Consider the following 25,546-nt stretch of genomic DNA (forward strand, 5'->3'; position numbering starts at 1 on the left):
TACCCCCTTTGAGTTTCCCCAGAGTCTCAGTAGATGTTACTTGACTCTTAATCCATGATAGGTTTATCAGCCTCAACACTAAAACTAGGTTACGATGCTGAGAAGGTCCGTGTTGTGGCATAGTGGGGAAAGCCCCTGCCTGTGATGGTCGGCAACCCGTGCGGGCGCTGGTTCATGTCCCAGCCACTCCACTTCCACTCCCTGCTAACAAACATGGGAGAAGCAGCAGATGGCCAAGGTGTCTGGGACCCTGTCCCCACGTGGGAGACCTGGATGAAGCTCTGGACTCCCGACTCGTGGCTGGCCGAATCCTGGGTGTGATGGCTAGATAGGGAGTGAACCAGCAGGTGGAAGATCTGTCTTTCCGTCTTTGTAACGGACTTTCAAATAAATCTTTAATAAAAAGTTAGGATAGCGATTTTAGTGATTTCTCTGTTGTCGCCTTTTCCCTGCTGGCTCTTCTAAAGATGCTGGTGCTTTCCTGCCATCAGCTGGGAGCTACACGAAGGACTTCCTGTGCGGCCTGGGCATCACGCTGGTCAGCTGGTTCACCAGCCTCGTGACCGTGCTCATCCTGGCGGTCTTCATCTCGCTCATCGGGCAGTCCCTGTCGTGGTACAACCACTTCTATGTCTCCGTTTGTCTCTACGGAACCGCAGCTGTGGCCAAAATCATCTTCATCCACACCCTCGCCAAAAGGTTTTACTTCACGGTGAGTGTAGGTGTGAGGGAGTGGGGGAGGCACTGATAGGAGAGGAAGCAGTGTTCCCTTCTGTAATGCCGTTAGGGTGTCAGCTGTAAACCTGTTGGGTCAAAATAGGATTAGCGAGTAAGGTTATAAAAGAGCAGTCAGCTTCCGGCTGGGAAAGCGCATTACAGGGCCAAGTATTCTTTAGTACCACTGTTCCCACAACAGCCCAGCTGGCCCAAATACACCTGTTTTCTGTTTCTGCTGGGGACTGGAATGAAGGTGTGGAAGAGAAGTGTGGCAGCCTCCTGTGGGATGTGGGCCGCTGCCCTGGTCTCCCTCGGCCTCCTGTGGGGTGGGGTCTGAAGAACCCTTCCCTGCAGGCAGGGTCCAGGGCACAAGGGGCCTTGGAGGCGAGCCAGCTGTGGATGGTCGCGCTCGTCCTGGGCGGTTTAAAGGCAAGTTCCCATTTCCCTTGACTGATTTCACTTGTCCATTACACATGAGGCTGAGAGCACAATGGGAAGTGTTTCTTCGACCTTGACTTTCACAAACCTTGTGCGGTGCCGTGACCCGGTGGCCCATCCAGCGTCTCTTCCTTTGGGAAGCCGAGGGACTGATGTGATGGCCACAGTGTGGAGTGAAGGGTGCGGGGTACTGTGTGCGCGCGGTGCTGGTTAACCCTCAGGTCCTTGCGAAGGCAGGAAGTGCACGGTGCTGTGTGGGTGATGTGGACAAGCCGGCCAGACGGAGAACAGGAAGATGCGCTGAGCTAGGTACCGCTGGTCAGTGCACTGGCCAACACGAAGATGCAAAATGAGAAGTGTAGGCTGTGGTGATGTGGGAGTTGGTGTATAAACCGGTGGGGCCACAGACTGAGCTGGGCTGTGAGGGAGCGGGTCTGAATTGTGTGAGAAAATTGTCAGTGTGTGGAACGCGTTACAGCGAGATGGGCGAGAATACAGACAGAAGGGAATGAAAACAGACTTGACAGGTGTTCTGGCTTGGATAGTTTGGGCTGTTAATATGGAAGCATTTTGTTCCTTCAGTTTTCAAGGCTGAGCGCCGTTCAGTTTCAAATCGAATTGGAAGAATTACTCATTTTAAGCACTAAACCTGTTGATCAACACCTTAATTTTTACAGGAGATTTCTTTATCTGAAAGGGTTTCTTTTTTTTCTGAAAGGGTTTCAGAGACAGCTCTTCTGTGTGCTGGTTGCTTGTATGTCAGCGCTGGGCCAGGCTGAGACAAGGAGGCAGGAGCTTCATGTAGGTCTCCCAGACCCTGGGGCTGCCTTCTGCCGCTTTCCCTGGCCGTTACTAGACGGCCAGATGGGAAGTGGAGTACCTGGGATGTGAACCAGCACCCCAGGGGGTTGCTGGTGGTGCATGCAGGCAGCAGCTTCACCCCCAGTACCACAACACCAGCCAAAGATCAAGACTGCTCTATGTCTGATCTTACATTGGCCAAAGGAGGTCGTCAGGCGAACGTGATTTAAAAAAAAAATCACAGGAATTCTTTTGAGCTCTTGAGACAGTGTCCATTGTAACGAACATCTGGAGACAGGTGGGAATGAGAAGTTAGAGGGAGGAGGGGCTGGAGCTTGTGTGTCTGCAGGTTGATAGGTCTGGACTGTGATGACAGTCACATGACTAGAACGTGTGCAGCTGTTAAAGGGTGTTGAGCCCTGACTCCTCCTGTGACCTCACTTCCGGAAAAGAGACAGATGAAACTTTGTAATCCCAGAGCCGCAGGGCCAGGAGATATGAGCAAAGGTGCAGTTCAAGACCAGATGGGGAGAGAAAATGGAGCTTACTCCAGACAGCTCAGGCTGTTCCTTCCCTGGTCCTCTTTGTGAGTTGCCGTGGAACAGAAAAACTCAGGGGCTCGGGGGTGTTCGAGGGAGGCCCCTCTTCTGTCGCAGGCAGAAGAGACTCCCAGAGGAAACAAGTTAGCGCTTCTGCTTTTCTTCCGGCTCACCGACTCGCCGTTAGCTTGATGATCTCACCGCCCTAGGTGGCTCTGCCAGCACGCACGTCGTCTGCTTAAAGAGGAGACCCAAAACAGAGCTCTCCTGAGCGGTGAGATCTGTGTGGTGCTCGCTCGTCTCTCGGAGTGACGACTTGTGGACGCAACCACGTGTGTTCATCTTCTTCCTTGCAGAATGCCAGTGCCCAGTACCTGGGAGAAGTCTTTTTCGACATCTCGCTGTTTGTGCATTGCGGCTGCCTGGTAGCACTCACTTACCACGGCCTGTGCTCGGCGTTCATCAGCGCCCTCTGGGTGGCCTTCCCACTGCTCACAAAGCTTTGCGTGCACAAGGACTTGAAGCAGCATGGTAGGATGCTTTTGATCACGATCCAAGTAGAGAAAAACCCCTTGCATGACCTGAGCAGCAGCTTCCGGGCTGCGTCCCTTACGGCTTCCTACAGGAATGTTTTTCAACTTTGCAGACCACTCTAGATTTGTACTTTATATCCCATTCCGTTGCCTGTTTGAACACATACTAATAATGTATTGAATGGTGTATATTTAGGTTTCTTACTTGGATCGTATCCTGTCAGTGATGGTGGCTTGTCACCGTAGCTAACAGTGGGAGGTCAAGGACAGTCATCCCACCTGATGGGCGGGTGCCAAGGCCCAGCAGTGCCGTGAGATTGGCCTGTCCCTGGGAACCTCACCGACGTGCCTCTTCTCTCTCCCTAGGTGCCCAGGGGAAGTTCGTTGCCGTTTACCTCTTGGGGATGCTCGTCCCTTACCTGTACGCGCTCTACCTGGTCTGGGCCGTGTTTGAGATGTTCACCCCCATCCTCGGGAGGAGCGGCTCGGAAATCCCGCCCGACGTCGTTCTGGCGTCCATCCTGGCCGGCTGCACCATGATCCTCTCTTCTTACTTTGTAAGGAAAAAACGTTATTGTTTTTCTCATTTAAAGGAATTATGAATTAGTGAGGCCAGCGTGGTGGAATAGTAGGCTAATCTACCTGCAGCCCTGGCATCCCGTATGGATGCTGGTCCCTGTCTTGGCTGCTTCCCGTCTGACCCAGCTCCCTGCTTGTGGTCTGGGAAAGCAGTGGAGGACAGTCCAAATCCTTGGAAGCCTGAATCCATATGGGAGACCCAGAAGAGGCTCCTGGCTCACAGCTTTGGACCAGGCCACATCTGGCTGTAACAGGCTTTGGGGCAGTGAACCAGCGGATGGAAGACCTCTCTCTTTTTCCCTCTCTCTCCGTAATTCTGACTTTCAGGTAAAATAAATGAATATAAAAAAAAAAAGAACTATGAATTTGAGGGAGAGGTAAGTTGACGTCTGGTTCACTCCACAAAGGCCCAAGCAGGGTTGCAGGGGCTGGGCGGTCACCTGGAGCCTAGCGTGCGTGCGGACGGGAAGCTGGCCTTGGGAGTAGAGCTTGGGCCCAGACCCGGGCTTGCTGATGCAGGGTGCACAGGAACTGCTGGGCCCGTCTGCATCTTCACAGGGAAATGTGATGGGTTTGACTAGTTGGGTTTGGAACTGGCATTGTTGGCGTGGAGGAAGTCTTAAGCAAGTGAAGTGGTGAGTGGCTGTGCGTGTTGCGGTTCGCCTTGGTAAGAAGCAGGGCTTTTGTGTGTGTGTGTGGCTGCATTTTGAGTTTCTCAGGTTTTTGTGCTTTTCCATCCTCAAATCTGTTTTCAAATGGTCTTTCCACGTGCCTGCAGGTGAGTTTGTAGAGTGAGGACCAGATGAGGATGGTTAGATCCTGCTGGCAGAGCTAGTGGAGTGGAGGCCATGTTAGTGGGACCAGTGACCAGCCCTGGGGGCACGTCTCTGTCACTTCACTACCTCGTTGCCCCTGGCTGGTGGGGTGGTGCCACCCTCACTATGCCCAAACATGCCTTCCTGTGCCGGCCAAGGAGGGAATGGAAGGCTGCTAGTCCTCGTTTCCATATTGTCAGCCTACCGCCCTCCTGCCTGGGGCCGTCCTAGCTCAACTTCCCTGGTGGAGAGACCCCTGGGAAGCCCAGAGTGCCCAGAGGAGAGCTCCTCTGCTCCAGGGAAGGAAGTGGCTCTTTCAGGTTCTTAACAATTACCTAACTGAGTACACCTTGACAGGGGCAGCTGGGGGACCAAGCTGAAAGGGGTTGTGGCTTTCCTGTGGTTCTTTGCACAGGACAGTGAGCTTTTTCACACTGATGCTTAGCAAGGCGATCTCTGGTGGAGCTCAGGGTCTAAGGCCAGCAGGTGAGGCGCGTGCCCCAGGCGTGGTCAGCGTCGCCTTCTGGAAGGCCCTTGGGTGGCCTGGGGTGCTGCAGAGGCGCGACCCGTGTATACGCAGCCTTGGAGGTACTTCTTACCACAGGGTGGGGGGCAGCTGGGCATGGCAGCCCTTCTACATTTACAGGAATGAGTACAGGCAGGGGTGTTACGGAAATGTTCTCTGTTCCCACAGGACTTCTTTCTTTTGGGTTTAATGTTGGATTTAATTTTGCTGTTGAGGATTAAAGGAGACAATGGCTCATCTATAGAGTAGGTTTGAATCTAAAGTCAACTAAGTTATAAACTCCGCCCGCCGCTGTATTTAAATTACGGTGAGTGACAGGACGCTGTTGGTGCCCAGAACGTTGGCCAGACGGGTCTGACTTCATCTGTTTATCTGTTCTCCTCTGGCAGGTGGAGCGGTGTCGAGGGCTTAGCGAGGGGGAGACTGTGGGACTTAAACCACAGCGTGTACTTCCGGGAGCTTCTCTTTTATTCCGTAGGACTGATTGTACGTGTCTGCTGGAAGGGTGTTACGTTTCCATCAGGGGGTCAGTTACCACGGTTCCCCGGGGGACTCTGCAGGGCGGACGGGGGAGCAAAAGTGTGCGCCGGGACACATGGCACACACCGCCCTTGGAAGAGTTCCTTTTCAGTGTCTTCGTTTTTTAAAGACTTTTATAAAAAGCTGTTTTATTTATTTGGAAGGGAGAGGCAGAGCGAGAGAGATTCTCTCTTGTGGGTTTAGTCCCTAATGGTTGCCGTGGTCGGTGGGGTCTCAGACCAGCACGCTGAGCTGGGACCTGCTGTGGGACCTGGTGTTGCACAGAGTGGCTTCGCATCTCTAGCCCAGGATGGTAAGACCCCAGGGCGCTTCACAGGGGCAGCCTGGGCGCCCAGCCACCTTTCTGTCGCCTTCCTTCTGTAGTTAACATTTCAGTGTATCCAGGGAGGATCCTTGTGAATTGGGAGAAGAGAAAATGTACGCGTCAGATACAAAAACGCACCTCTTAACAAAAGGTGTGAATTGCAGTTCAGAGTGAAGTTGTAGGACAGCTGTGGGTAGCAGCTAGCTTGAGGGTGCAGAAGCAGGGAGGTTTTTGTTTGGTATTTCACTGGAAGAGTTTCTGCCTGAACTGCACCTGCCTTCAGGGGACTCAGTACGTGCAGGATCTTTGGGTCTGAGCTCCAGCTGCAGTGTTGTGAATAGTGGGAGACGGGGGCACACAGGCTGAGTGAAACATTGTTTTGCGAATGTGTTACCTGAAGACCTAAGGTACCCAAGTGCCTGGGACTCTGTTGGTGGTTGTTTAAGGTTTTTAAATTTTTATTGGAGGGCCCGGCGGCGTGGCCTAGCGGCTAAAGTCCTCACCTTGAAAGCCCCGGGATCCCATATGGGCACCGGTTCTAACCCCGTCAGCCCCACTTACCATCCAGCTCCCTGCCTGTGGCCTGGGAAAGCAGTAGAAAATGGCCCAGAGCCTTGGGACCCTGCACCAATGTGGGAGACACAGAAGAAGCTCCTGGCTGTGGAACAGCTCAGATCTGGCCATGGCAGCCATTTGGGGAGTGAATTAGCAGATGGAAGATCTTTGTATCTCCCCTTTCTCTACAAGTCTGCCTTTACAATAAAAAAAATTTTTTTTAAAGATTTTATTATTATTGGAAAGCCGGATATACAGACAGGAGGAGAGACAGAGAGGAAGATCTTCCATCCGATGATTCACTCCCCAAGTGAGCCGCAACGGGCCGGTACGTGCCGATCCGATGCTGGGACCAGGAACCTCTTCCAGGTCTCCCACACGGGTGCAGTGTCCCAAAGCCTTGGGCCATCCTCAACTGCTTTCCCAGGCCACAAGCAGGGAGCTGGATGGGAAGTGGAGCAGCTGGGACTTGAACTGTTGACTGTACAGGATGCTGGTGCTTGCAGCTGGAGGACTGGCCACTGAACCCTGTTATTCATATGGTACAAATGTAAGGTCTTTGGCCTGTGATCACAGTTTTGTTGGAGATGACCATGAATGGGACAGCGCCACCCTAAGGAGTATGGACATCTTTTACCTTTCCATTAGGTAAAATGATAGATACCTGCTTAGTTTTTCCTTTTCATCTCATGATCTTTTGTACTTTTTGGTTGCTAAGATGGAGACATGAGGGGGAGCTGGGTCAGGTACCGTTTCTGCAGTCGGCCTCCTGGGAGCACTTCCCGCCCCTAGGGGCTTAGGGCAAGCCCTGTGTGTCCTGTCTGGGCCTTCTGGGCCGCTGCAGTGCAGGCCGGGGGGTGGGGCTAGGCGCCGCGGGGAAGCTGCTGCTGGGCTGCTGGGCTTTCGTCTCTGCCTTGCTGCCGCTGTGTGCCTTGGGGGCCCTGGGTTCAGATCCCGGCTCGGGCATGGCCTAAGCAGCTCTGGCTGTTGTGTAGGAAGTGAGCCAGTGGATGGGAGATCTGTGTCATGTGTCCGTGTGCCCGTGAAAGAAAGATACAGTTTTTTTTTTTTTTAATAAAGATTTATTTATTTTATTACACAGCCACATATACAGAGAGGAGGAGAGAGAGAGGAAGATCTTCCATCCGATGATTCACTCCCCAAGTGAGCCGCAACGGCCGGTGCTGCGCCAATCCGAAGCCGGGAACCCGGAACCTCTTCCGGGTCTCCCATTAGGGTGCAGGGTCCCAAAGCTTTGGGCCGTCCTCAACTGCTTTCCCAGGCCACAAGCAGGGAGCTGGATGGGAAGTGGAGCTGCCGGGGTTAGAACTGGCGCCCATATGGGATCCCGGGGCTTTCAAGGCGAGGACTTTAGCCTCTAGGCCACCGCGCCGGGCCCCAGATACAGGTTTTAAAAAGCGAAATACGCTTAGGGCTTTCTAGATGCCAACCTCAAGACTGAACCATTTACTCGGAAAGTTTGGATTTCTGTTGATTCCGTTGGCCCTGACAGTGTCCCGCCTGGTCCGTGTCGCCTGGTCCGCGTCACCCTGCCCTGAGTTTTTCTTCACACGCAGTAGCACGGGCAAAGTCTTGAAGGCACATGGAAAGCCTAGTTGAGGTCCTTCTAACACTTCAACACATCGTAAAGTTGGAGCTCTGTGTAAATAGATCTGCTTAAGCTTCAACACTGTGGTGTCCCTGCAGTGAAACGGTACCTGTTGTATCACAGGGCACTGACAGAGACAGAAATACAAGGTCAGGGTTTGGCTGGTGACAGACACACGTCTTCTGATTGTCCTGGTCTCCTACATGGCTGAAACCCAGGGATTCAGGCCCTGACTTGTAATGGGAAAACCCTGGAGTGTGCGCTCTGTGTGCCGGGTCATGTTAGCACATGCTGACCAGGATCCGAAGAATAAGTCAATTAGGAACGTGTTTTTGATACTGGTCTGATTTTGTAATTTGTTCTATTTTTTTCCTATCATAGATTAACTTCATCTACCTTAGCAGAAGCACCAGAAACACCATGCTTGCTCTGACCGTGGTCTGCGCCGTGACATTCCTGCTTGTCTGCAGTGGGACCTTCTTCCCATACTGCTCTGATCCCGCCAGCCCCAAACCAAAGCGCGTGTTCCTGCAGGTGAGCGGGCCTCGGGAGGTGGTCCTCTCGTCCACCCGCACAGCGACTCCGCTGCCTTTCCTGCAGCTGACCTATCCAGATGTGCTGAGCATGTGTGTGAGTGTGCGCATGTGAGAGAGAGCGGGAGAGAATGAGTGAGACGGTGAGGGGGACTGGTCATGAGGGCATGCTTGCCACCTGGGCTGTTTCTCCCAAGAGCCGGACCTGGAAATGCTTCCGTACTGTTATAACTAGCAAGCCGAAGTGTGTGGGAAGAGAGACTGTGCCAGGCAGTAAAGAGCCTGTCAGATACATAAAGAGGAGGAGAGACAGAGAGGAAGATGTTTCACACCCCAAGCAGCTACTACAGCTGGAGCTGAGCTGATCCGAAGCCAGGAACCCAGAGCCTCTTCCAGGTCTCCCACACAGGTGCAGGGTCCGAAGGCTCTGGGTCGTCTTCTACTGCTTTCCCAGGCCATAAGTGGGGAGCTGGAAGGGAGCTGGGGCCGCTGGGATTAGAACCAGCACCCATATGGGATCCTGGCAAGTGCAAGGTAAGGACTTCAGCTGCTAGGCCACCACGCCGGGCCTGGGACCCGGTTTTTAAACTGGTGAAGCTTTCAGTGAACCAAAGTTTTTAGGATATTCTGTGTTTCCAGTGGCATGTTAATTTTAATAATCCAGTCCATACTATTTAGGAAAAAGCCGGATTTTAAAGAAACCCCGATGGGACTCTTCTTGGTTCTCTGCTTCCGCCCATCCAGTACTGAGAAGTGTCTCAGGGAAGCAGTATTTCCGGTTTCTCAGCTGTTGGGTCTGTGTGCCACAGCACCAGTTTCCCAGAGCAAAAGGAGCCGTAGAAATTAGCTCAATAAATGAAGCCTGCCCAGTGTTACCTTGGAGGTGGGCAGTGGGCCGGGCCCGTCGGCTGCCATGGCCAGCCCGTGTCTGGTGATGCTCCTCAGGTGGTTTGGTCGTTGCTGTGATAAGCTATCCTAAGTGATGCAGGGTACCTTTCCATAGACTCCCGCGAGGCACTAGCCTGTCACCGCTTGGGGATTTTGTCTGCTTAGGAAATCGCTCCATGTAACGCCTGGAAAGGGAGGCAGAGAGTGTGTGTGTGTGTGTGTGTGTGTGTGTGTGTGTGCGCGCGCGCGTGCCTGGGGTGCTTCGCGTTAAAGGCTTAGCTAAAGTGTGACTGGAAACTTACATTCTCATAAATGTATGCTGTAGATTCAATAAAACAAGCATGCAGGATGCCTGCAGTCGCCTGCAGACCCCAGGCCCCTTGCCCCGTGGTTCCACGTCCACCTCAGTTTTTGGTCTGCTCAGACTGGCTCACTGTGCGAGTCCAGCCTGGGGATGTGGGTGAGCTGAGTGGAACAGCTGTTTGCTCATCCGTTTTACCCGCTTACAGCATATGACCAGAACATTCCACGGCCTGGACGGGCAGGTCGTTAAGCAGGACTCTGGAATATGGATCAATGGCTTTGATTACACGGGGATGTCGCACATCACCCCGCACATCCCGGAGATCAACGACACTATCCGGGCTCCCTGCGAGGAGAACGCGCCCCTCTGCGGCTTCCCCTGGTACCTGCCCGTGCACTTCCTCATCAGGTGGGTTGGCTGCTCTTCTGGGGGGCGGGGTAGCACTGTGGTATCTACCGTCCAAGCACTGCTGGTGCCGTGTTCTTCCATCACTTCAAAACTGCTGTTTCTTTAGTGGGGTAAAGCAGTCGATAGATTATTTTGTTTTGCTGAAATTTTTAAAAAATTTGTTTTTATTGGAAAGGCAGATTTACAGAAAGATACAGAGAGAAAGATCTTCCATCTGTGGGTTCACTCCCCAAGTGGCCACAATAACCAGAACTGAGCTGATCCACAGCCAGAAGGCAGGAGCTCTTCGGGGTCTCCCATGTGGGTGCAGGGTCCCAAGGTTATGGGCCGTCCTCCACAGTTTTCCAGGCCACAAGCAGGGAGCTGGACGGGAAGTGGAGGATTTAGCCACTGAGCCATCGTGCCAGGCCCTGTTTTGCTAAACTTACTCTTTGCTCTAGAAAGCTGAGCAGCTAGAAAGAGCGACTCTCTACCTCCTGCCAACTGATAAAATATCTGGTAGTTAAAAAATCAGTATCAGATTGTTTTAGTTTTGAAGGTTTTTAATGATTTGGCAGTGAAAGATTAGATAAAAATCAGAATGGGTAGTGCAGCGAAGACCGCTGTCGGTGCCACACTGGGTTTCAGAGGCGGTGACGTCAGTCAGTGTTCATAGCCCACAGATACCCCGAACATGCCCATGAAGTATAGTCACCAATTGATAAGGCCTCCTAAATAGTGAAGCTAACTTTCCAAATAGGAAAAACTGGTATCTTCCTGCCCCAGAAGTTTCTCCGAGAACTCCTGCTCATTTCAGACTTATATCCAAAGAACAGACACCTTGGGATTCTGTAAAGTTGACTTTTGAAGCAACAGGTAAGCCCACGCCGGTTCTCTCTCTCCTCCTTCCGCGTGTCCGTCAGTGACGTGTTACCCCCAGGTGTGTCGGAGGGCTGAGCCCCAGCAGGAGCTCACTGTGTTTCAGAGAGCAATGGATGAAGCTTATGATTTCTTAAAGCAAATGTCTTAGACGATATTGTTCAGAGCAGTTTAGAAAAAGCTGACCGCACAGCCCGGCTGGAGGCCCAGGATTTCACTGCCTTTGCTGCTGCCGAGCGCCAGCTGCCCGGCCTTCACTCCGTCGCCCTGCTCAGGCTTTGGCTCTCACTTGCTCATTTGCTTGGTTTGCCAAAGCAGAAGTAAGACCGTGAGAGCAAAGTAACAGTTACTGATTTTAGATTATTTTTTCGAATTCATTCAGTACTGCCAGTTTCCTTCCTAAGCATCGCTTACACTCCATCTCGCAAATTTGATTAAGTTGTATCTTCATTTTTAATTGGATAAAACCGAAAATTTCTCAGTTTTCTGGACCCCTTTCTTAAATTTGGAAATGTTTTCTTGGGACCTGCACGGTGGCTTGCATGTTAATTCTCTGCCCGCATTGCCGGCATCCCAAATGGCTGCTGGTTCCTGTTCCGGCAACTCCCCCTCCTGTCCAGTTTCCTGCTGATGGCCTGGGAAAGCAGGGGAGACTCCCACTGACTCATTCCTCAGATACCCATTTACAGTGGCTGGGCTAGACTGTGCAGTGCCAGGAACCTGGGAAATCCATCCAAGTTGCCATGAGCGACAGGGCTCCCAGCACTTGACCATGTCCGCTGCCTCCAGGGTCTGCAGTGGCCGGGCCCCGGAGCCTGGCGCTGCGCCCAGGGCTTCAGGAAGGCGCACGGGTGATGGTGAGCTCACTACGTGCCCAGAGCTTTTTTTGTTCTTTAATATTTCATTGTGACGTGAACCTAAGCACAGCGGTAAGCTTTCCCAGAGTGGGCGTGCTTCTGCGGAGCAGTGCACTTGACCGCGGGTCCTTGTCACTTTCCTGTTGCTGCTGGGGGGCTGTTGGAGCCAGCTGTAACAGTGAACTTGTCTCCCTCCCTCAGTTATGTGAGAGTTGTCTCGGCTTCCTTGGAGCTCTGACGGGAGGTGTTACATACAGAGGAAGTGTTAATGTCAGCCGCATGTCACCGTATCATCAAACCAATCTGCTCTCTGTCCCTGCTCATTTACTTTTCTCTGAAGTCTTACTAATACAGCTCTCATCTTTTCTTTGGCTGGCTTGCCTTTCTCTGTTCACCCATTTACTCTGTGTAGCACAGTAAGCCTCAGCCTGTCAGTGCCTGCAGCCCAGTTGGCCGCCCGTTGCTCGCGGCCACTTCACTCCTGACCCAGCTCAGCACTGATGTACCCGAGAGGCACCGAGGTGGTGGCTCCCCTGGGCTCTGCACCCCTGGCGCCGAGACTGGCGCTCTCCAGCCTTTGTGGCCGTTGAGGGAGTGAACCAGTAGATGGAAGATCTGTCTCCCACCCTCTCTGTAACTGTCTTGAAGCCTTTAAAAACCCGTAAGAATCTGTATGTCTTAATTTTCAAAGTAGATTTCTTGTAGCTACCAGCTAGTTGGGTCCTGTTTTATGCCGCAGCCTGACAGTTGATCTTAAAGACTTACCAAGAGACAGAGTGACAGAGGACGAGAGGGAGGCCTCTCCCCTGCTGGTTCATGCCACACCCAGGAGCCTGAGCCGTCCCGGGGCCCTTGGCACTCCCCGGGCCCAGCAGCCGGACTGCACTCTGCCCCGGGGACCGGGCACCTGGCCTCGGGGGGTCCCAGCCCGCGCTGCCGGCTCCCGCTCTGTCGGCGGCTGTCAATGTTCAGGGAGTCCTGACCGCTCGGTTAGCACCTGCCACATTTGTGGCCGCTTTGGTGGTTGCCTGTTCCTCTGTTTTTGTCTTCCATTTGTAGACTCATTTTAAGTTCCTAAAATTTATATAAGGTGAAGTTCCATATATTTCATTTATAGATTTAAGTGCAGTATAATTCCTACCCCAGCCTCCCTCCCAGCTCCTTAGTGTTAAGGTTCCTTTCAAAGGCAGAGTTAGATACACGGCTCTTGACGCGTGCCTCCCCCCAGATGAGTCGGGGCGGCCCGAGCACATCACGGATCGGAAAGCAGCAGACAGGATTCCTGCCTCCTCCGTGTGGGATGGCAGCACTGCAGATGGAGGCTCTGCCCACTACTCCACAGTGCCGGTCCCTCTTACTATTTAACTTTTACAATGGCATACTTTCAGTTTATTTTATAATAAGCTTACCTATTTATCAAAGAATTCAACAAGTAATAAGTAGAAAACAACCAAAAACCCCACTGTCCCTCAGGAATATACGCAAAAATAAAAATGTCAGCTGTGTCGTCTACATTTTTTATATTCTACAAGTTACCACCATGAGGGAAAACATTGTCTCTGGTGACTGGCTTACTTCACCAAGGCCAGTGGTTTTCTGTTTATCCATTTTGTTGCAAAAGATAGGATTTCATTTTTTTTTAATGGCTGAGCAGTAATAAGATTTATTTTTACTGCAAAGTTAGATATACAGAGAGGAGGAGAGAGAGGAAGATCTTCCGTCCGATGATTCACTCCCCAGTGGCCACAGTGGCTGGAGCTGCGCCGATCTGAAGCCAGGAGCCAGTAGTCCCTTCCAGGTCTCCCACGCAGGTGCAGGGTCTCAAGGCTTTGGGCCGTCCCCGACTGCGCGTCCCCCTCCAAGGCCACAAGCAGGGAGCTGGATGGGAAGTGGTGCCGCTGGGATTAGAACTGCTCATATGGGATCCCGGCAAGTTCAAGGCGAGGACTGTAGCTACTAGGCTACTGCGCTGGGCCCAGCACACCACATGTTCTTTATCCACTTATCCATTGATGGGCATCTGGATTGATCACACATCCTGCCTGTTGTGCACTGAGGTGCCGTGAACACAGGGATACAGATAACTCATATGCTAATTTCATTTCATTTTCTACTCATATTTTTAGCTCTCTGAGAAATCTCCATACTGTCTTCCCCAATGGTTGTACAAATTTACGTTCCCCAAACCTGCACGCTGGCACTTACTGTGTTTCTGCTTTTGATATGACAGAGTCATTCTATCTGGACTGAGAGAAAAACCTGTTACTTCATTTCCTTTGGTGGAATCTTTTTCATGTGTCTGTTGGTCATTTGAATTTCATCCTTTGAAAAATGCCTGTTCATGTCCTGTGTCCATTTCTTATTTATTTATGTTGGAAAGGAAGATTTTACAGAGAGAGACAAGATCTACTGTTGACTCTCCAAATGGCTGCAAGGGCTAGAGGTGAGCCGATCCAAAGCCAGGAGCCAGGAGCTTCTGGGTCTCCCACAGGGGTTCAGGGTCCCAAGGCTTTGGGCCGTCCTCGACTGCTTCCCCAGGCCACAAGCAGGGAGCTGGAGGGGAGTGGCGCAGCTGGGGCATGAGCTGGCTCCCATATGGGATGCTGGCACTCACAGGATTATCCAGTTGAGTCATCGCACCAGCCCATTTATCCATTTCTTTTTTTTTAATAAGGTTTATTTTTATTGGAAAGGCGGATATACATAGAGGAGAGACAGAGAAGAAGATCTTCCTTCCGATGGTTCACTCCCAAAGTGAGCGCAGTTGCTGGTGCTGAGCCAATCCGAAGCCAGGAGCCAGGAGCTCTTCCAGGTCTCCCACGCAGGTGCAGGGTCCCAAATATTTGGGCCGTCCTCGACTGCTTTCCCAGGCCACAAGCAGGGAGCTGGATGGGAAGCAGGGCCGCCAGGATTAGAACCGGCGTCCACATGGGATCCTGGGGCGCGCAAGGCGAGGACCTTAACCACTGCGCCACCCTGCCGGGCCCAGTTTGCCCATTAACTGGATTTGTTGCTCCTGCTGTTGGGTTTCTTGACCTCTTTATAGATCCTGGATATTCATCCTGTGTCGGTTGCACAGTTAGCAAATACGTGATCCCATCCTGCTGGCCGCCTGCCTCCTGCTTCCTTCGCAATGTGCGAGTTTCCTAGTTTGATTTCATCCCGTTTGTCCGTTACTCTTCACTGCCCGTGCTTGTGGGGCTTTTTGCCATGAAGGCCTTGCCAGTGTCCTGGAGCGCTTTCCTCCAGTCATCCGGTGGTTTCGGGTTGCACACTGCCATCCTCCGACCATTGTGAGTTGATTTGTGCGTGAGGGGGAAGGTGAGGGCTCTCTGGACTTGCACGCACAGGCGCAGCGCTTCCTGGAGCGTTTGTTGAAGACACGGTCCCTTCTCCGGGCACTGATTGTTTAGCTCACTTATGGAAGAGCTGGTTGTAGATGTGTAAATTAATTAATCTTTTGGTTTCTATTTAGTTATGTCGACACATCTTTTTGTGCCAGTATCGGGCTGTTTCGATTCTAACTGTCCTGTAGCAGGTCTTAGAGTTGGGCCTTCTGCTGCTGCTGGCTTTGTTAAGCTTGCTCCGGCTGTCCGTGGGCTCCTCTGTTTCCATCTGTATCTCTATGTTGTTTCGCGAGGTGTGGGCATTTTAGTATTTATTCTTCCAGTCCACAACCACGGATTCACCTTTCATAATTTTCACGGTAAAGATCTGTAAGCTCCTTGGTTATATTTACGGACTGTAAGCTACACGGGCCTCTGTTGAGGCACAGTGGGTGAGGCTCAGGAGGCTCAGCTCAGTGCTGGCTGCCAGTTCGTGTCCTGGCTGCTCCACTTTGCTCCAGCTTCGTTACGGCACCTGGGAAAGCAGTGGAGGAGGGCACAGGTGTCTGGTCCCCTGCCACCCACGCGGAAGACCTGGAAGAAGCTCCTGGCTTGCCCCTACGCTGTGCCCGGGCGCAGTGATCCGGGGAATGGGCCATCAGATGGAAGGTTTCTGTCCTCTCTCTGCCTCCCACGTGCATTAGCAGGAGCCTTTACTGAAAGCAGCAGGATGCCGGCTTTCCAAATGGCAGCTTAGCCCACTGCACCACACTGCCTGCCCATGTGTGTTCAGCTGGATATTTAAAAATATTTTCTCTTAAACTTTTTTTTTTAGTGGTTGCCTTAGACTTCAGCTTACAACTACTTTAAGCTAATTTTTAAATCCACTTAAAGCAACAAAATAATCCTAATTCCCTTTCTCCATCCCTTGTATCCTGTCATTTGTTTCACTTGTATATACGTGTGTGCGTGCGTTTGGTTTTGCACACAGGCACACACTCTTGCTGTAATTCTCAGCTGGTTATGTTTGGGTCACCTGATCAAAAACAAAACAAAAAACCCTGAAAATTACTCTCCACTTGCCTTGCAGAACTGCTTTTCCTGTCTTAGCTTACTGGAAGTATTGTGGCTTTTCCTCTTCCCCGGCTTTAGTGCATCACAGCTTCCCTAAGTTTCCTGCTTTCCAGATGGAGCTGCTCGGCTCTGCCAGCTTGGTGCAGTGGTTGACCTGCTGTGTGGGGGGCTCAGTCTCGGTCCTCCCTCCTGCTGAGGGGCGCACCCAGGGGAGGCAGTGACCGCCTCAGAGTCCAGGCTCCCGCCCCACTGCGGCCCAGCTCCGTCTGCTTTTCAGATAAAACTTAGAATTTCATCTTGAATTGTTATTTTTGATATTACAGTTGCAGGTAACTTTGTGGTACTTTCTGACCTTGGTAATGTAAGTATTTCATGCTGGGAAGTGTGTCCTGTGCTGTGGACATGGGGAATGTGAGAGACACGTGAGGGTGCTTGAGGAGATCAGTGCAAAGCGGAATTAAAGGATGCTTACAGTTTTAGAAGCCGTGCTATTTCTCTAACACACTTTGCATAATGGTGAGGCCTGTGCCTGGGTCTGCCTTCAGCGCCCCGGCCTGTCTCCTTCCGGCCTCATCGGCTGTCCTGGTGCCCTCATACATGCTCGTATGGTTTTTCATTCATCTCCTTCAGATCTTCTATGTCATTTTCGTTCAATTGATCTTCTACTGATAGTAGACTCCTGGTATATTTTATTGGTGCGTTGGAATGTCACCCGTCACACGGAGCATCTTTTGTATACTCTAGTTCTGTTTCATAAAACACATGCTACAAAGAGTTTTTTTTTCCTTTTTTTTTTTTTTAAAGATTTATTTTATTTTTATTACAAAGTCAGATATACTGAGAGGAGGAGACAGAGAGGAAGTGGAGCTGCCGGGATTAGAACCAGCGGCCATTATGGGATCAAGGCGAGGACCTTAGCCACTAGGCCACGCTGCCGAGCCCAGAGTTTTTAACTAATATTTTAAAATGCCCATTTCAATGTTAACACTTTTCTTAATACCTTTAATTCAATAAAAAGATTGTCAGATTGGTAAGCTATTTAAAAAAACTAAATAAACCTAACTCACCTACTTCTGAGTGGGTTTAGATTTATCTAGTTTTTCGTGACTGATAATTTGGACTATCCTTGTTTATTTGAAAGACATCTTCCATTCTCTGGTTCGCCACCTGGATGGCTGAGCTGGCCAGCTTCTGCTCCTCTCCCAGGTGGGTCAGGAGGGAAGTGTCTGGAACGTGAACCAGGATTCTGGTGGCGCTGGTGGCAGCTTTGTCCACCCACTGTGCCACCACACCGAATGCCATGAGCAGCCGAGCACCGGGGCGGTGACTTAATCAGGCTTTCTCATTTGGCGTCCCATCCTTTGCCGTTGAGGCTCTCTGCTGTGGTGCAGGCCCGATGCCCAGACCGATGAATGGATGTAGAAGGTAGGAAGAGACTTCAGAAAACGTGGGAAGTATATAATTAAAACATTTATTTTTTAAACGATTTATTTTACTTGACAGAGGGAAAGACAGGAAATAGTAAGGTTATTTTCATGTAAAACGTTTGACGTCCATGCATGTTAAGGGGCTTCAAAAAGTTCATGGAAAACATGTATGAGAAATTATGCATTTTCTTAAAAAAATTAATTGCATTACTTTCCTGCAAGCTTTTTGAAGTACTCATGTATAACGTGCTACAACAGTCTGATCCTTGGGTGGCTTGGTTGCTTTCTCAGATAATTTTTACAAGACTGACTGTTCTTTCTTCCTGCTGTCTTTCAGGACCCAGCCACATGTCATTCTACGTGCGAGCTCACAAGGGGTCCACCCTCTCGCAGTGGTCTCTGGGCAATGGCACCCCAGTCACAAGTAAAGGGGGGGACTACTTTGTGTTCTACTCCCACGGACTCCAGGCTTCCGCGTGGCAGTTCTGGATAGAAGTGCAGGTGGGAATGTCCCAGTGTTGTTTTCTTGGCCAGGTTCCCAGGTCGCTCTAAGCGAGCATCCGTGGGTTTTGCTGTTGGCGTGTTACGAGAGCTGCCTGTTTCTCTCTTGGCAGGGCTCAGAGGACCAGCCTGAAGGCATGGTCACCGTGGCCATTGCTGCCCACCATCTCTCTGGGGAGGACAAGAGGTCACCGTCCCTGGACACTCTGAAGGAGAAGTTTCCAGACTGGTCGTTTCCCTCTGCCTGGGTGTGCACCTACAATGTCTATGTGTTTTGATCTTGTGACTGAGCGTCGAGTATGGGGCCGGTGGGTCATTTCTGTGACACAGTCTCTCCCTGTGTCACGTGGATGTTTGTACCTTAAGTCACTGAATTTTAATGGAGAAATGTTTGAAGAACTTTGGTTAGCACTTTTCAGGGCCCAACACTGTAATGGTTAAGCTGTGGGACATACATGGCCTGCTGACACTTGACCCTGCCAGTCCTCTGGCACTTAAGCACATGTGGGCATCGCCACTGTCAATCTATGACCTTCAGGACAAAAGCCAATGGCCACTTCAGTAGCTATTCCTCTACGGTCAAGGACAAACTGAGGCCATCGTGAGGGAGACAGAAGGGAGACAGAAGTCCTAGCCAGCCGCTTGCTGCCTCAGGGGTTAACAGCTCTCCGGGAAAGGGACTGTCCTGCGGATGGGACACGCAGTGGACTTTGGAGGCCACTCTACTGACAGCTGGCCCCACGGGGGAGCAGGCTGGGGTCACCACGAGTTGCCAAGGGGTCACTGAAACCGACGGTTTCCCCCTGAAATGTGCTCCACCTTGTCAAGCCGAGACAGCTCCAGCTGTTTCCCTAGGGATTCCTGCAGGCTTTTTAGGTTCCACGTATTTTTTTGTGCAAGTCCTTAACTTCCTCAGAGCACTGACCTGCCACTCTGGTGGTTGTGGGTGGAGCAGAGTGGAAGGGGGAAGGTGGGGATTTTATAAGTATTGTTTTCTCTCGGGAGTCTTCTGTTTTACCAGGTTAATCCTTTAGGACGTGATGCCATGTCCTGGATGAATGGGGCCTTTTGTTCTCGAGTTAACTGCCCAGTGTTTGCATTGACACAGGCGGACTGCCTCTCAGTCTGAAGAGGAAGATGGGCCTGCGGCTCGTGCGGCGTCACGCTGCTCTGGGCTCTAGCTATGACGTCAGTGGTAAACTGTGCTGAGCTTTTTCTTGGTAGATTCTGAGTCTATGAAACGAATGCCAGGAGATAGGTGAAAAAAGGTACAGCCAAAGGGGGAAAACGAAAAGCAAAGTTGGCATCTCCTGAGAGGTGCAGGTGTCCCCGGAGGCTCCTCAGGGCGTCAGAGGAGCCGGCGCAGCGTTGGAGCCCAGGGCCCACAGGCTCCGTCACTGGCTTTGACTCTCGCAGAAATGCTGTGCTGTTTGGGGTGTTTCAAGCGCCTGGCTTGTACTCCTCTGCCAGGTCTTGAGTTTGTAACCGTTACCATGGTTGAGGGCTTAGACTCGTAAGGGAAAGGAAAGAGACCAACGGATTTCAAGACAGGCACATTGTCCCTGTGGCTAATATAATTACTAGAAATTAGTATGTAGGAAAAAACCAGCCCATCTCACCTTGAGGACCTTTTGTGAAAGCTGCTGCCTGCGAGTAGCTTCCTTGGGAAAGGATGCTGGTACTCCTCTCCGCAGGGGTCGCGGTTGTCCTTGGGGGTAGTCTCCTTTCCTCCTCAGCATTATGGTAGTTTTGATGTTGTATAGTCAGTGACAAGATGCTAACCAGTCTCAGGGCCTTGTTAATGTACTGGCCAGTTGTCTTTAACGCCCAAAATGGTCAAGTAATCACCGTAGTGTTCCTGCATCATTAGGAAGCACATCTTCAGGGTATCCGAACATTGGAATACCTTCCCAGCCTAACAAATGCATTATTTCCTACAGAATTAAATACAAGTAGCACAGTACACTTTCAGGGAAAATACGAAGAATTATGATTTAAGTGCTTTTTCCGTCTGCTGTGCTAAGAACGACTGTCGCACGAAGTGTTTCCGGTGTGGCCAGGGAGCCTCCAGCTGTCCCCGCCCGGGAAGCTGGAGGGAAGGACGACTGTCTGTCTGATCCTGGTTTGCTGCCTTGTTGAAGATTAATTGTTGCCTTACAATGTTACTGAAATAAACTTTTTTAACATAAATGTTTGCTCTCTCTATAATGAAATAAGCGGTTAACTTGTAATGTGGAAAGCATGACACTACTTCCTGTCCAGAGTGGCCAGCACCACAGACTGGCCGCGGACTGACATGCGCTCTGCCTCCATCACTTCCACAGAAGTTACCATATTCATACAGCGAGAACTCCCTTTCACAGGGGTAAGAGAGTGCCTTTTCAACAGCTCCCACTCACCACAGAGCGTGCCTTGGAGGTGAAGCAGCTCTTTATGGCGGACTGTAACCGCACGTATTTATGTATTTCTTTGGAACTACCACCTTCATATTTGATCTTCAAAAATGTAACCTGTAATTTCTTCAGTTGGACTCGGCAGTGACACATTGGTGTTTATCCCAGAGGACGTTGATTTAATGAAAAATAGTAACGTAGTACACTCAGTAATACAAAGCAGAAGCAGGTGAGCATCTTAACAGAGGAGTAAAAGCGCTCTCCTCAATCCTGTGAAAAACCTAAAGCTAATACGGTACTTGCCAAGCCTCGCAGCTCCCCTAAGGAGCAGGAGGACAGGAGGCACAGCTCTAACTCAGCTAGTGGCGCCACCTAGCCGGGGAATTTGCCAAGTTAAAAGGGGCAGGATGTATCTTGGTTGAAATAAAACGCAGCCTCCAACGTATGGCATTTTCCACCAAGTCCTGCAAAGCAGCAGCCATCAAGCCCACTTGGTTCTGATCTAAGGACAGACCTACAGGATGTTAATTGTATATTGAGTTCTCACCATGACAGTCACCTGTAAATGTCTGGATTTGCCTCTTAATTGTACTTTGTTGTGTAATTGATTACCCATGAGACCCTCTGTCATGCCATGTGAAAGAAATCAAATGTATTAGAGACCTACGTGTTAAACCTAAGACAACAACGTTCTTAGATAACAGGCAGAAAAACTCATTACCTTGCAGCCCGGCGGCGTGGCCTAGTGGCTAAAAGACCTGGTCCCGGGATCCCCATGGGCGCTGGTTCTAATCCCGGCAGCTTCCCATCCAGTTGTGTGTGTGTGTGGCCTGGGAAAGCAGTCGAGGATGGACCAAAGCCTTGGGACCCTGCACCCGGAAGAGGTCTCTCCTTCACTCCTCTGTCTCCCCTCCTCTCTCTCCTCCTCTCCCCCCTCTCTCCTCCTCTGTCTCTCCTCCTCTCCTCTGTCTGTCTCTCCTCCTCTGTCTCCCCTCCTCTCCTTCTGTCTCTCCTCCTCTCCCTCTCCTCCCTCTCTCCTCCTCTGTCTCTCCTCCTCTCCCTCTCCTCCCTCTCTCCTCCTCTCCCTCTCCTCCCTCTCTCCTCCTCTCCCTCTCCTCCCTCTCTCCTCCTCTCCCCCCTCTCCCCTCCTCTCTCTCTCCTCCTCTCCTCTTCCCTGTCTCTCCTCCTCTGTCTCTCCTCCTCTCCCTCTCCTCCCTCTCTCCTCCTCTCCCTCTCCTCCCTCTCTCCTCCTCTGTCTCTCCTCCTCTCCCTCTCCTCCCTCTCTCCTCCTCTCCCTCTCCTCCCTCTCTCCTCCTCTCCCTCTCCTCCCTCTCTCCTCCTCTCCCTCTCCTCCCTCTCTCCTCCTCCGTCTCTCCTCCTCTCCCTCTCCTCCCTCTCTCCTCCTCTCCCTCTCCTCCCTCTCTCCTCCTCTCCCTCTCCTCCCTCTCTCCTCCTGTCTCTCCTCCTCTCCCTCTCCTCCCTCTCTCCTCCTCTCCCTCTCCTCCCTCTCTCCTCCTCTCCCTCTCCTCCCTCTCTCCTCCTCTCCCTCTCCTCCCTCTCTCCTCCTCTCCCTCTCCTCCCTCTCTCCTCCTCCGTCTCTCCTCCTCTCCCTCTCCTCCCTCTCTGTCTCTCTGTCTCCTCTCCTCTTCCCTGTCTCTCCTCCTCTCTCTCTCCTCCTCTCCTCCTCCCTGTCTCTCATCTGACTTTGTAATAAACAAACTCATGACCTTGGAGGAATTTTGTGTGGAGGTTGACACTGCTTGGGACACCCTTATCCTGTGCCAGTGTCTTAGGATCGAATCCCAAATACACCGATCTAAAAGTGGGAAACTGCTGCCTTTAATCCCGTCTGTCACAGGCTGCCTGCTCTCCAGGCCGAAGATGACCTGTGTCATTAACAGGCACTGCTCTTCCACTGTCTTTCAGTTAATTTTAATATTGCCGACTCTTTGATTCTCCCATTACACATCTACATAGAATAAGAACTTTAAATCTCTGAATTTCTAGTTACAACGTAAGGGAAACTTAAAAAGGTACAATTACAAAAAGTGGCTTTCAATACATATTTTTGCTGTTGCCTGATAACGAATAAACAAGTTTGTGCAATAGTTTTTATTGCCCTTATTAAAAAAATACAAATTACAGAAGTAGCAACAAATTTAATTACAAGCAAATGTTGACTCTACCCTTAGATCATTTCTTTTGGTATCAGCAAATAATTTACATGAATGCACTAAAATTCAAATAGTCATACTAATATTTAAGTTCATTGGTTAAAATTATGGCTTAAAACAATTGATGTGAACCAAACAACATGGTGAAAGCGCGTTTTTCAAAAAAGTAAAAGTATCTAATAAATAGAACATGTAAACTTACCAATTATCTTCCCTTGTGGCCTTTTAGTTGAAAGGCAACATTTCACAGAGGAAATGATTCATTCACGCCTCACCCACAGGAGTGACCTGGTCGGTGTGCTGCTGGTAAGGGTGACCTCGGCGGCAGCAGCACGGTGTGACTGTCACAGCTGTGTGCAGTGGTGACTAGTTACTGACCGCTGCGAGTATTCACACAGCAGCAGTGCTGGGTCTCTCACGCGCCGGGGCAGGAGAAGAGAGGCCAGTCTGTTTTCTGGCTCGGCTGCCTGTACTCATTCAGGAAACACTGACCTTCCAACCACTCAGGGAAAGGTGGTTTGAAGCTGACTTACATAAAAGTAGCACCAGAAGGACCGACCAGGTACCAATAAAACCATATGCTATCCGTTAAGAGTTTTATTGTGTGAAATTATTGCACTTCTAATGTAAAAAATAAATGACAGTCAATTCCCCCAAATCAGTAATTTTGAATAGTTTGATGAATTATGAAGCAAACAATTCGACAGTTTCAATTCCCTTCAAAGGAAACCTGGCTAAGAACTGAATCTAGGCATTCCCTTGGAAGGCCAGGTGAGAGGACCAGGAATTGTTTCTAAACTATAATCGCACTGTGAGAAGAGGCTTTTTTTTTTTTTTAACATAGTGGTACGAATTTGGTCCATATCAAATATGTTGTTACAAAAATAACTTTTTGTAAAAAATAACATTGCATTCCTTGTTCAAATTGCACAGTACAAACAAGCTATCTAAATTAATACTGTTATAAGGTAATTAGATACAGTGGAGGATACGTGTCTAGTATGAACCAATTATGAAATACGCAGTTTTCATAACATGAAAACAAATTTGTCATCTACAAATACATAAAATACTTTTAAGTTTACAATGAAGGATGTTTTCTTTACAGACTAATTTTTAGTAGCCGTGATAATATAGGGTTCAGCAGTCTATTTACATAAAAGTCCAAATCAATAAATAGTTAATTTGCACAAAAATCTGTTCCGTTTCATGATCAATGTGAGCATTTGTTATGACCAGCTGAGCCAATAATGTGTCTCTCTTTATGAAGACTGCTCTTTTTGGGAAAGAAAAACAAGCCCCGTTGCTATAATTCTCTAAGTATTTATAGGCATGCAGAATCCAGCATAAATCCTTACAAATTATAATACAAGTGCTAAAAATATGAGTAGTGTCTTTGGATATATTTACAACAAGAGTATTCACAAAAAGGTACAATTTTTTGATACAAAATAGTTTAGTGGTATCTAACAGCATAAATGGTGAGAATTCCTCAGCCTCTGCCCACACTGATGTAGGAAGAACACAGCTGGCTTCACCCCCGTGTGGACAGCCTGCCTGGCTCAGGGTTGGGGTCTCACACTGACACCAACAAGGGAACCACCAAACCGGTCATGGAAAATGGAACTGAAGGAGGTTTGTTTTGGTGCAGATTCTTGAAGTTCATGTGTTCTCATGACACCCAGGTTCCATGGCCATTGTGAAGGCCCTGCATCACCAAAACGAACATCCCGGAACTCCGCTTTCCACGGACCTCGTGAGGTGTCCCCGTGCTGTGCCAGGGCAGGCATCTGTCCAGGAGGACCACGCAGGGAGTCTAGTGAGCTCGGCCCCGGGCAGCAGACAGGCAGCTGTCAGTCAAGCACCTTAGCATTGAATTTGAAGAGCAGCCTGGATATACAGTCAACCAGGAAAATGTGTAAGAAGCTGTAAGTCATCAAAAGCTCACCCGGGGCCTAACATTCCCTTGGTTTAAGAGCTACCAACCTGTTAATAAAGCCCAAATATTCTAATGTACATATGTACAGTATGTTTTATTTCTCCTGCAGCTTAAGAAAAAAAATTTTTATGAAAGATGCTTTATTTGATACCACATTTTTATGGAGTCGGAGATTTCTTACTTAAAATCTAATAAAACTTTAACCAAGAGTCTGAGCCGCGTTCTCTTCCCCTTTAAGTCATCCGCCATCAACAGGACACAGTGGACTCAGCTGCCTGCTGCTGTTAATACTGCTTGTCACATGTCACCTCACCGGTTAGGACACAGAGCAGTCGTAAGTCCCGTCCTGAAAGGGCTCCTCCTCCTCTGCCCGAGCCGCGTCTTCCTCCCGGCGGCTGACCGCACTGGTCCCCAGCGCCTCGCCCTGCGGGACAGCGCCGTGGCTGCAGGACCCCCTTCGCTCCTCGGCCCGGGGACTGGCCTGCTCCACACTCTTGCCTGTGGTCACTGGCTGGAAGGCGTCAGGCTCAACTTGCTCTTCCGTTATCTCACTGAGCTTCTGCAGCTGAGGCTTAATGATGTTTAAAAATGGCTTATATCCAGGGCTAAGCAGAGGGGGAGAGAAAATCAGCTCTCATCTTCCGAATTCACGAGCCTTGGTACAGAGTTAGAGCAACACCTACTAAGCGTGGACAGTAAAGGCAGCTGTCGATTCTGCGGGAGAAGGCAGGCTGCCCGAGCGCCCTGCCCAGTCCCCTGGGAACTGCTAGGTATGGGGCCGCGTCTCCGGGATCTGAGCATCACAAGCAAACACTGACATTCTAAAATCAAGCACATGTGGCAACTGAACAAAATGAGGCCCACGTAGGGGAGTCCTGACACTGGAGACAGACGGGGCGAGGGTGGGC

General features: G+C 50.4%; 2 protein-coding genes across 4 annotated transcripts in view; one reads left to right on the plus strand and one right to left on the minus strand.

The window, feature by feature from the left end:
• The window catches only part of ERMP1 (endoplasmic reticulum metallopeptidase 1), a 42,343-nt gene extending 23,629 nt beyond the window's left edge, over nucleotides 1–18,714 (plus strand). The window contains exons 8-15 of one of the 2 annotated variants that reach the window (XM_058657377.1): nucleotides 492–712; nucleotides 2,852–3,026; nucleotides 3,395–3,585; nucleotides 8,338–8,490; nucleotides 9,887–10,089; nucleotides 10,829–10,944; nucleotides 17,969–18,132; nucleotides 18,246–18,714. In XM_058657377.1, the coding sequence (XP_058513360.1) occupies nucleotides 492–712; nucleotides 2,852–3,026; nucleotides 3,395–3,585; nucleotides 8,338–8,490; nucleotides 9,887–10,089; nucleotides 10,829–10,944; nucleotides 17,969–18,132; nucleotides 18,246–18,410 (1,388 nt within the window). In that variant the 3' untranslated portion in view covers nucleotides 18,411–18,714. The remainder of the gene's footprint in view (nucleotides 1–491; nucleotides 713–2,851; nucleotides 3,027–3,394; nucleotides 3,586–8,337; nucleotides 8,491–9,886; nucleotides 10,090–10,828; nucleotides 10,945–17,968; nucleotides 18,133–18,245) is intronic. The other variant, XR_009244441.1, reaches the window with a different exon arrangement.
• A 6,182-nt stretch (nucleotides 18,715–24,896) lies between these two features.
• Nucleotides 24,897–25,546, minus strand: part of RIC1 (RIC1 homolog, RAB6A GEF complex partner 1) — an 87,078-nt gene continuing 86,428 nt past the window's right edge. For both annotated transcript variants that reach the window (XM_058657317.1, XM_004591816.2), the window contains exon 26: nucleotides 24,897–25,243. In XM_058657317.1, coding sequence (XP_058513300.1) covers nucleotides 24,955–25,243 — 289 coding nt within the window. In that variant the 3' untranslated portion in view covers nucleotides 24,897–24,954. The remainder of the gene's footprint in view (nucleotides 25,244–25,546) is intronic.

The sequence above is a fragment of the Ochotona princeps genome, chromosome 31 (genome assembly GCF_030435755.1).
Source record: "Ochotona princeps isolate mOchPri1 chromosome 31, mOchPri1.hap1, whole genome shotgun sequence".
NCBI classification, from domain to species: domain Eukaryota; kingdom Metazoa; phylum Chordata; class Mammalia; order Lagomorpha; family Ochotonidae; genus Ochotona; species Ochotona princeps.